The sequence below is a fragment of the Schistocerca gregaria genome, chromosome 3 (assembly GCF_023897955.1).
Source record: "Schistocerca gregaria isolate iqSchGreg1 chromosome 3, iqSchGreg1.2, whole genome shotgun sequence".
Lineage (NCBI taxonomy): Eukaryota > Metazoa > Arthropoda > Insecta > Orthoptera > Acrididae > Schistocerca > Schistocerca gregaria.
In genome coordinates, this window is record NC_064922.1 from 835971789 (window position 1) to 835984005 (window position 12217).

Here is a 12217-nt window from a genome sequence, read left to right on the forward strand (position 1 = left end):
CACCAGAATTAGGAAAGCATTGTGTCGCTAATTTATTCTTACTGCAGAACCGGCCGCATCCATTGGTCTAAAGATTTCCCCATGTGCCGGATCAACATGTCTCAAATGCTGATACTGATTGTGTGTAAGAGACTTCAAAATGACATCCAATATTGTCTTCACTGCTCGAGCCTCTACGCTATTAACTGCCACTCCTAGCTTTGTACAAGTCATTTGTGACACTGTTATGCATAAATACTAGCTCTAACATTGCAAATCAAAGTATGGGTTTCTCCAGCAGGAACTTTGGCACTTAAGTTTTCATCGGCAGTCTGGCGGACATGCTGGACTTCGCAGTTCCTTTGTCTTTGTCTAGCTCCTCCTGTAAGCATAAAAGTTGTTCTTCCACTGGGTCTTGACCATTACCATAACACGAAGTCACCATCTCACTTTGCGCTACGATTCAATTTTCTGTTTTCTTTTTTGCTTTTGGAGTCACCATTTTATAGGTATTGCTCATAGCATAGTCTACAAAACACAAACTTACAGAATATAGTGCAATAACAGTGTATTTATTTTACTGATTACAACAGAATATTATCACTTGACAAACAGAAAAATAAAGAACTAACTGAAGAAACTCACAAAGAATAAATGAGTAAACACTATTCTGCTGGTCGGCCAAGGAAATACTGGTTGCCTGTAACTTGTGCTTCCCACATATGTAAAGAAGGAACTATCAGAATTCAGAAATTGAGGTAGGACAGTAAAGTCACTTTCAAAACTATATATATAACATCAATGAATATGTAACAAAATGAAAACACATTAACAAAAATCACCAAAGATTACTTTGAGGTACATTCTCAGTACTCCAAGTACAAAATAACAGTTGTGTGATGATTCGGGAAAGTACACGTAGTTGACCAAGGCTGAAATGCTCTCTTGAGATTACTACACTACTAAAGTGTATTCATAATTAATGTTGCACCTACAAAATGCTGTAAAAAGAAATTACTGTTCTGAATGACATCAAATTAGAAAAGAGCATATTACTGATGGAAGGAGAAGCACCGTGGACAAAAAAAAGTAATGAAAATTTCACCAATTGGTGGCACTGTAAGTGTCAGAATATGTGCACCAACAGACATACAGCACACAGATGTCGCTCAGTTTGCATCCGAGATGCCCAATCTGACTGTCTCCATGAAGGATCGCGTGATGCTGGTAACACTCTTTTACAAGAACGGTGGCGAAAAATTCTGTATTGCTATCTATACATAATAACTAAGGAGCTGCTTCCTGCTGACCTGCCAGCAAGACAAATGTTCACTCTGGAATTTCTTGCTCACATGAAAGTGGACAATGAATGACAATGGAATATGTTGTGGACAGACGAAGCCCATTTCCATCACCAAGAACATGTCAATATGCAGAATTGCAAAACATGGGCAACGGAAAATTCACACAGGTCTCCACCAGTACCACTTCACTTTGCATAGGTGACTGTGGTATGGGTTGACAGCATTGTTTATTATAGGGACACTTCTTTTTTTTATTTTTTATTTTTAAGGAGATGAGTCCTGCGGTTCTCGGTCACTGGTAAATGCTTCGAATGTTGTTGCACACCAATGCCATTCCAACACTTCAACAGCATTTTTATGCAAGGTGGCTCTCCTCTGCACATTGCATAGCCAATGAAGTGGCTGCTGCAGAGGCATTTTGGAAATGCTAGATTTAACAGCCATCATTTCTGGCAACCTGGCCACCCAGATCACATACAGTGCTCCAACTATGAATGTAGCTTAACTGAAGCACCTCTTGTACAACACATTCTGAATGTGACCCCCGAGATACTTCGATCTGTTGTGGAACATGCTGTTTCTCGATTTCCAGTTGTGACAGAAAACGACGGACAGCTTAATGTACATGTGTTGCATCAGTTTCACAACAATTAGAAACCGGTATATTTTTGCTTTTTCTCTAGTTTTTGGTCACAGTACCATTAACAATCAATGTTGTTTTGCCTTTTATGCAGTTTTTGGTCCTGGAGCAATTAAAAACTGATCTCATTTTGCTTTTTATGCAGTTTTCGGTCTCACGACAGTTGAAAACCGATTTTTCTCATCCGATGTGGTACAACCTTGCCGTAGTGGATGGGGCTTATCTAACTAATAACTGTTGACTGCCGAACTTGTGCTGTCATGCACATTGAAAAGTTGGAGCGGGGTAATGTGCAACTCAGACCATAGTAGTTGTACTGTGATTCATCTCTCAATTGTAGCCATCCCCATTTACATTAAGACCCTTACAGTCCAATTATTGGTAAAATTTTGTTCAATTATGTTTTTGTTCCATGGTGTTTCCTCCTGTTCAAATTTGACATCATTCTGAGCAGTGGTTCTCTTTCTACTGACTAACACAAAGTCCAAAGTAAAATTTCAAGGATGTTTCTGTAAACTCCTTGAAGTCATAACAGGAAGTTGCTCGGGAGATGGAGACTTACCATTCTTTATCAATTATGTGTTGAAAAAATAATACAAGAATGGTGCAAGGAATTAAAAACTTCAGAACTTGTGTATACCTTAAAGGCATTTGGACTGAGAAGAATGGTGTGGGAATAGGCTGTTTAGTTTATGTGGATGATGCAGCCATAATGACAGAAGATTTTTGAAATGGCAAACAAACAAATTCATGTACTGAAAGACATAGCAGAACAACAGGTTTACAACTATGTTTTGGAAAAGCAGAAATAATGTCAGATATCAAGGTCAATACACGCTAATTTAAGACCAGATACAGAAAATGTGGGTCTATCTTTCAATAATTGGACAATGGATTACAGCTAATGGGCTAGATAAAAAAAGCCTTCAAAGCAGTATCCATAAAAAAGGAAATAGCTCTACACTCTGTATGTATCATTTACAATAAAAAGTGCTTTTCAATGAAAACTGAAATGAATTGTAACAACTCTGTCATAAAACAAATGTGTGTATATATATGAGGGCTGTTTGAAAAGTAACGTGATTACCTATAATTATTTTTAAGCACATATGTCCCGAACATATGTTCACAGTTTTAAGAGTACAGCATACTTCGTTTGTGTTTGACTGACGGGTAGAAAGGTTAGAAGTATTTTAGTGTGCTCAGTGACTTTGATTTTTTTTAAAAAAAATTAAAAAAGGAGCAAAGAATTTGCATCAAGTTTTGTGTGAAAAATGGAATCAAGTGCTCTAAAACACTTGAAATGTTGACAGTGGCATACAATGAGTCTGCTCTAAGTAAAAAAAAAGGGTGTACAAGTGGTACAAGCTCTTCCAAGATGGCCGTGAAGATGCAAATGACAAACCTCGCTCTGGATGCCCCAGCACATCAACAACAGATGATAACATCGAAGCTGTAAAGAAAATTGTCTTCGAAAATCATTGAATTACCATGAGAGAAGTTGTTGAGGATGTTGGCATATTGGTCAGCTTGTGTCATGCAATTTTTTCAGATGTTTTGGGCATGAGACATATGTCAGTGAAGTTTGTTCCAAAACTTCTCAATTTTTGTCAGAAGAACCATCACATGAGCACCACTCAGGAGCTCTTTGAATGACGTCAATGTTGGTAGAGCACTTGTCTGCGAAAGGCAAAGGTCCTGAGTTCAAGTCTCAGTCTGGCACACAGTTTTAATATGCTAGAATGTTTCATATCAGCACACACTCTGTTGCAGAGTGAAAATCTCATTCTGGAAACATCACCAGGCTGTGGCAAAGCCATGCCTCTGCAATATCCTTTCCTCCAGGAGTTCTAGTTCTGCAAGGTTTGCAGAAGGGCTTCTGTGAAGTTTGGAAGGTAGGAGACAAAGGTTCTAGCAGAATTGAAACTATGAGGATAGGTCATGAGTGATGCTTGGGTAGTTCAGTTGGTAGAACACTTGCCTGCAAAAGGCATACGTCCTGAGTTCAAGTCTTGGTCCAGCACACAGCTTTAATCTGCCAGGAAATTTCAATGCCAATGATGATCCTGATTTGCTCAAAATGATCAAAACTGGTGAGAAAACATGGGTTTATGGTTATGATGCTGAAATCGAAGCCCAATTGTCCCAATGGAAGCATTCTGAGAGCCGAGATCGAAAAAAGCAAAGCAAGTTCAATCAAATGTCAAAGTTTTGCTCACTGTTTTTTTTTTCCCCAATTACTATTTTTGTCTCAAGGTTGTATGGCCAATAAAGAGTATGACCTTGACACTATGCCCCACTTGCAAGAAGCAATACGCAAAAAAGTTCAGAATTGTGGAAAAACAACTTTTGCATCATGACAATGCACCTGCTCATTCATCATAACTTGTGGGAGATTTTTTGGCCAAAAACAACATGACAATCATGCTTCAGCCACCATATTCACCGGATTTGGTCCCCTGTGACTTTTTCCTGTTCCCAAAACTGAAGGGACCAATGAAAGGACGAAGATTGTCAATGTTTGAGGAAATAAAAACTGCACTGCTGGAAATTTTCAAGGCTGTAGCATAAGGTGCTTATGAGAAGTGCTTCAAGGATTGGAAGAAGCGTTGGCACAAGTGTATTGTACCTGATGGGGATTACTTTGAAGGGGACAACATGAATACTGATGAATAAACAAACTTTTTCATACAAATAGAAAGTCACCTTCCATTTTGAACATATCTTGTATTTGTTGTGTCTGTTCTTGCAGACGTGTCCAAAGAAACAGATAACATTTTGATCCAGCAGCCACTATGAATTAAGACACAAAGAAATTAGACATTGACTACGAATGGGTACTGGTTTGAATCAATGGAGAAAGTTGAAAATTTGTGCTGGGCAAGGATTCGAACACAGGTCCCCTGCTTACTGGGCAGATGTGCCATCCAGACACAGTGGTCACCACTACCCAGGCACGTCTCCCATCAGACCCAAATTCTCTAATTATCCACAAACTACTAATGTAATGCCCCTTGCCAATTATCCTAATTACTTGTGGCATTTCGCAAGAGACCCAGGTTCGAATCCCGGTCTGGCATAAGTTTAAATTACAGATACAATGGGCCATCACAGAGTTTGTTTTTATGGCCATGTCCAAAGAATGAATGATACTGAATGAAAGAAAAACAGAACATAACAATGCTATGGTACATGAATATCACAACAATGATGATACAACTGTAAGAGATGCAAAATCAACATATCTTTAGAATAGCTGTAGTGACGGTTGGGACTTTCTGATATGAGAAACAAATAACTGGTGCAAATGGTCAGAGGAGCACACTGATGGACAGCTTGGCTTTAAATGAAAAATCAAAAATTGAGAACAACTTTTAGAATGGGCAATAACCTCTTCTGTTGTTATAGAATCTTCAACACTTTCTATATTCAAAATAGACTCCCTAATTCGTTCTTTATTTTCAGTAATATCAGAGTTTTCATCCTTAGCTGCTTCATCATATACAGGTGCAACAGCAGTAGCCCCTGGTCTCTCACTTGGATCAAGAAGTTTCGCTTCTGTCTCTCCTGTCTCCAGATTTAGTCTCACATGAAGCCCACTTGGTACAGACTGGCCTGGAATGAAAGAAAATAAAATACTAAAGAGTCACCTGGTGGCATTTGTATTGTGCAGATGGATAAATGAATGGTGTATTCTGAAACATGACAAGTATTTATAAGAACAGTTCCCCTTTTGGGCGTGCGAGAGAAAGAGAGAGAGAGAGAGAGAGAGAGAGAGAGAGAGAGAGAGAGAGAGAGAGAGAAATAATGTAATGTACGATAAAACATTGTGCTAGGAATAAAAACCCAACATTATAATTTTCCACCTTTATTTAATATTGTCAGCTGAAATGAAACAATTGTGGTGTTTCAGCTGCTTAACAATTCCCTGCCATATAGTTAGCACTTTAAAGTTGAAGATGTTTACTTAAAGGTTCTCAGCAATCTGGATGTGTGACTTTGTAATTAAAAACTTAATGATACTTCAACTATTGACGTAAATTTAAAATTTAGAGTCACATTCTTTCAGTCATTCATAGTATTCTATAGATCCTATTACGAAGAACATTCTGTGGTGTGTAATGAATTAAGATATACACTAACAAAGGCATGCAGATCGTAGGAAAGAAACTCAACGTATAAACTGCTTACTATTTGTGCTTACGCCAGCTAATTAGAAAGATTGTTTCCATGTACCATGTAGTGATTTGTGAAGATGGGTGGGGGGGGGGGGGGCAGAGATTTGAGCAGTGATTAAGTACTCTGTAAACGAAGGGACGAAAACAAAGGAAATTCATTCCAATTTCCAGAACGCACTGGGGTACTTTGCTCCTTCGATTCAACTCTTGCCTTGTAGACAAATGAGTTTAAATTTGGTTGGGACATCTTAGATAATGATTCATATAGTGGTTGGCCTAGATATGCCACAACCCCAGAAATTATTGCAATATTCCATAAAATAGTTATGGAGGATCACCAACAAAGTGTGAGACATTGCTGAAGCTGTAGGGATATCATTTGGATGACCATAACACATTTTAACAGTGGAGTTGGATATAAGAAAATTATCTGCTATATGGGCACCACAACTCTTAATGCAGAATCAGAAATATATTACAATGGAAATGTCAAAACAGTATTTGACCCATTTTCAGAGCGACCACCAAGATTTTTTATGTCAATTTCTGACTGCTATTACACTCTATAGACAAAACAACTGTCAAAATAGTGGGTACATGCTGATTCACCACCAAAAAAGAAATCTAAGGCAATACAGTTGGCTGGAAAGGTCACGGCATCAGTTTACTGAGACGCAAATGGGATCTTGGTGACAAATTGCCTTCCCACTGATGAAGCAATTACGAGACAATTATATGCTAACCACCTGGACCAACTGCAGCAAAAGATACATGAAAAAAGCCTATTTTTGGCAAGAAAGGAAGTAATCTTTCATCAAGAACATGCCTGCTCACACATAAGTGTCATAGCCATGGCAGATACACACAAACTATGATATGAATTGTTGCCACGACCACCTTATTCCCCTAATTTGGCTCCATCAGACTTCCATCTACTCTCCAAGTGAAAAATTTTCCTCAGTGGATGGAGATTCTGTTTAGACAAAGAATTGATAATAGAAGTTGCAGGCCTGGAGGAATCTAATTTTTGAGATAGGATCAAGGCATCTGAATACTACTGGGCCAAGTGCACTAGTGTACAGGAAGCCTACATTTAAAAATAAATAAGTTTCACTGAGGGAAGTAGTTTCTTTCTATTCCTTTCCGAGACCTTTTCAAATTCCTCCCAGTTTATACTTACGTGGTTAAATTGGTATTTTTTTTCCAAGTAAATAGTTATCTATATCTGTAATACACAGACCCTTCCACAACACACTGGTACTTGACATGCAGCACTACACTGAACACTTCAACTTGCCATGTTGTTAATAGAAAATGCCGGTTACCTGGAAAGTTTTCCAATAGTTTTGAAAATTGTAAATTTTACAGATTCTGACATGCTGTTTTTGGTTTTTCACTTTGCCACTTTGCCATTCGCGCCACAACATTGCAAAACTGGTGTGCCAAAACAGTTTTTTGACAATATTTCTGATGCACTTTATGACGAAACTTTCATGTAATAAATTAAACTATTGAAAATTTCCTGTAATTTATGAAACAACCTTTCTTGCCACAAGTTTAGAGGGACAAGCTGCATGTGTCAAGGAACGTGTAGCTTAGTGTTGGGGTGCATCCTTCTACGAAATTCTGCCATCAGAGATGAAATACTCTGTTCCTGAATCATCAGTATGAGTTTATCATTCTACTGTGCCATTTGCATTTCAGAGCCATGGTTTCTAAGGAAATGAGCTGCTTTAAAATAAAGTTCACTGCCAGGAAATAAGGTGACTGAAGAGAATCAAAAAGAACTCGAGACATTTCGTAAGTCAAGTGTTCAAAGACAAGACAGATGGGGCAAACTCTTGGAGTGACTGAGTCTGATACTGGTTCACGATGTGTGTCGAAAATGCTGTAATAATGAGAAATTAATCTCTGCATCTTTGCAAAGGGGAAATGGTGTCTCATTTTTCCATCCACAGCTGCAATCCACTACCACAGTAATCTTATTGGGAGATCAAATATGGTGTATACCGTACATAAATTGTCAATGAAAAACGGCATTTCAGAACTGACTAGAATTCATAATGAAGACTGGAATCAAGCAGTTGTGGAACATCTCAAACATGTCAATGATTTCACAATGTAATAAACAACAAAAAGGAAGTTCAAATAAAAAGATAGGGAAGCATAGAAGGAAGCATTAAATTTTCTATTGTAATATCGCATCCCCCCATGAACCATGGACCTTGCCGTTGGAGGGGAGGCTTGCGTGCCTCAGCGATACAGATAGCCGTACCGTAGGTGCAACCACAATGGAGGGGTATCTGTTGAGAGGCCAGACAAACGTGTGGTTCCTGAAGAGGGGCAGCAGGCTTTTCAGTAGTTGCAGGGTCAACAGTCTGGATGATTGACTGATCTGGCCTTGTAACAATTACCAAAATAGCCTTGCTGTGCTGGTACTGCGAACCGCTGAAAGCAAGGGGAAACTACGGCCGTAATCTTTCCCGAGGGCATGCAGCTTTACTGTATGGTTTAATCATGATGGCGTCCTCTTGGGTAAAATATTCCGGAGGTAAAATAGTCCCCCATTCGGATCTCCGGGCGGGGACTACTCAAGAGGATGTCGTTATCAGGAGAAAGAAAACTGGCGTTCCACGGATCGGAGCGTGGAATGTCAGATCCCTTAATCGGGCAGGTAGGTTAGAAAATTTAAAAAAGGAAATGGATAGGTTAAAGTTAGATATAGTGGGAATTAGTGAAATTTGGTGGCAGGAGAAACAAGACTTCTGGTCAGGTGACTACAGGGTTATAAACACAAAATCAAATAGGGGTAATGCAGGAGTAGGTTTAATAATGAATAGGAAAATACGAATGCGGGTAAGGTACTACAAACAGCATAGTGAACGCATTACTGTGGCCAAGATAGATACGAAGCCCACACCTACTACAGTAGCACAAGTTTATATGCCAACTAGCTCTGCAGATGACGAAGAAATTGAAGAAATGTATGATCAAATAAAAGAAATTATTCAGATAGTGAAGGGTGACGAAACTTTAATAGTCATGGGTGACTGGAATTCGGTAGTAGGAAAACGGAGAGAAGGGAACGTAGTAGGTGAATATGGACTGGGGCAAAGAAATGAAAGAGGAAGCCGCCTGGTAGAATTTTGCACAGAGCACAACTTAATCATAGGTAACACTTGGTTCAAGAATCATAAAAGAAGGTTGTATACATGGAAGAACCCTGGAGATACTAAAAGGTCTCAGATAGATTATATAATGGTAAGACAGAGATTTAGGAACCAGGTTTTAAATTGTATGACATCTCCAGGGGCAGATGTGGAGTCTGACCACAATCTATTGGTTATAAACTGTAGATTAAAACTGAAGAAACTGCAGAAAGGGGGGAATTTAAGGAGATGGGGCCTGGATAAACTGAAAGAACCAGAGGTTGTAGAGAGTTTCAGGGAGAGCATAAGGGAGCAATTGACAGGAATTGGGGAAAGAAATACAGTAGAAGAAGAATGGGTAGCTTTGAGGGATGAAATAGTGAAGGCAGCAGAGGATCAAGTAGGTAAAAAGACGAGGGCTAGTAGAAATCCTTGGGTAACAGAAGAAATATTGAATTTAATTGATGAAAGGAGAAAATATAAAAATGCAGTAAATGAAGCAGGCAAAAAGGAATACAGACGTCTCAAAAATGAGGTCGACAGGAAGTGCAAAATGGCTAAGCAGGGATGGCTAGAGGACAAATGTAAGGATGTAGAGGCTTATCTCACTAGGGGTAAGATAGATACTGCCTACAGTAAAATTAAAGAGATCTTTGGAGATAAGAGAACCACTTGTATGAACATCAAGAGCTCAGATGGAAACCCACTTCTAAGCAAAGAAGAGAAAGCAGAAAGGTGGAAGGAGTATATAGAGGGTCTATACAAGGGCGATGTACTTGAGGGCAATATTATGGAATTGGAAGAGGATGTAGATGTAGATGAAGATGAAATAGGAGATACGATACTGCGTGTAGAGTTTGACAGAGCACTGAAAGACCTGAGTCGAAGCAAGGCCCCCGGAGTAGACAACATTCCATTGGAACTATTGACGGCCTCAGGATAGCCAATCCTTACAAAACTCTACCATCTGGTGAGCAAGATGTATGAGACAGGCGAAATACCCTCAGACATCAAGAAGAATATAATAATTCCAATCCCAAGGAAAGCAGGTTTTGACAGATGTGAAAATTGCCGAACTATCAGTTTAATAAGTCACAGCTGCAAAATACTAACACGAATTCTTTACAGGCGAATGGAAAAACTAGTAGAAGCCGACCTCGGGGAAGATCAGTTTGGCTTCCGTAGAAATGTTGGAACACGTGAGGCAATACCGACTCTACGACTGATCTTAGAAGAAAGATTAAGGAAAGGCAAACCTACGTTTCTAGCATTTGTAGACTTAGAGAAAGCTTCAAATTCTGAAGGTGGCAGGGGTAAAATACAGGGAGCGAAAGGCTATTTACAATTTGTACAGAAACCAGATGGCAGTTATAAGAGTCGAGGGACATGAAAGGGAAGCAGTGGTTGGGAAGGGAGTAAGACAGGGTTGTAGTCTCTCCCAGATGTTATTCAATCTCTATATTGAGCAAGCAGTAAAGGAAACAAAAGAAAAATTTGCAGTAGGTATTAAAATCCATGGAGAAGAAATAAAAACTTTGAGGTTCGCCGATGACATCGTAATTCTGTCAGAGACAGCAAAGGACTTGGAAGAGCAGTTGAACGGAATGGATAGTGTCTTGAAAGGAGGATATAAGATGAACATCAACAAAAGCGAAATGAGGATAATGGAATGTAGTCGAATTAAGTAGGGTGATGCTGAAGGAATTAGATTAGGAAATGAGACACTTAAGGTGGTAAAGGAGTTTTGCTATTTGGGGAGCAAAATAACTGATGATGGTCGAAGTAGAGAGGATATAAAATGTAGACTGGCAATGGCAAGGAAAGCGTTTCTGAAGAAAAGAAATTTGTTAACATCGAGTATAGATTTAAGTGTCAGTAAGTCATTTCTGAAATTATTTGTGTGGAGTGTAGCCATGTATGGAAGTGAAACATGGACAATAACTAGTTTGGACAAGAAGAGAATAGAAGTTTTCGAGATGTGGTACTACAGAAGAATGCTGAAGATTAGATGGGTACATCACATAATTAATGAGGAAGTATTGAATAGGATTGGAGAGAAGAGAAGTTTGTGGCACAACTTGACCAGAAGAAGGGATCGGTTGGTAGGACATGTTCTGAGGCATCAAGGGATAACCAATTTAGTATTGAAGGGCAACGTGGAGGGTAAAAATCGTAGAGGGAGACCAAGAGATGAATACCGTAAGCAGATTCAGAAGGCTGTAGGTTGCAGTAGGTACTGGGAGATGAAGAAGCTTGCACAGGATAGAGTAGCATGGACAGCTGCATCAAACCAGTCTCAGGACTGAAGACCACAACAACAACAACAACAACATATCGCATTACATATGGATTATGCCTGACGGGGATATCACAAAAAAACTGAACCACTGTACCTCATTGATGGTGTAGAAATGAGTTTTTTTGCCCAAAATAAATGTTGGAGTAGACTTTGTGGTGCTCGTACACTAAAGAATTAATTACTTGCAATAAGAAATTTTCGTAGTTTCATTTATTACATATCCATTTTCATCATAAAAGATTGAGAAAGGAGATACTGTCAAAAACATGTTTTGGGGAACCATTCTTTTCCATATGATGGTGTGAGTGAAAAACATATGAGGTGACAAAGGAAAAATTCAAAATTACAACATCGAAATCTATGAAAACACCAATTTTTAAAACTCCTGGAAAACTTTCCTCTAGCGAAAACTTTCCTCATTAACTACCAAATGACTGGACTAACACAGGAAACTCGAAACAACCTTTGGTGAAATCAAACGCAAAAGCTTCTACATTAAAGGTGCAGTGGAAATTCCACTGTTAAACACAGTAGAGTGAACAGATGGGCGAACAGAGTACAATGACAGCCTCTACTAGTGGGAGGAACTGGCAGATGGTGTGACAGGAAGAAGAAATAGAAGTCATATTGAAAACACAGGGGCTCCTGTGTTAGAGTAGAATTTAACA

General features: G+C 39.0%; 1 protein-coding gene across 1 annotated transcript in view; it reads right to left on the bottom strand.

Annotated features, from left to right (window-relative positions):
- LOC126354657 (nucleotide exchange factor SIL1) overlaps positions 1–12217 on the bottom strand; it is a 105902-nt gene that overhangs the window by 55236 nt on the left and 38449 nt on the right. Inside the window, exon 2 of the mRNA XM_050004432.1 lies at positions 5315–5538. Within this exon, the coding sequence (XP_049860389.1) occupies positions 5315–5538 (224 nt within the window). The remainder of the gene's footprint in view (positions 1–5314; positions 5539–12217) is intronic.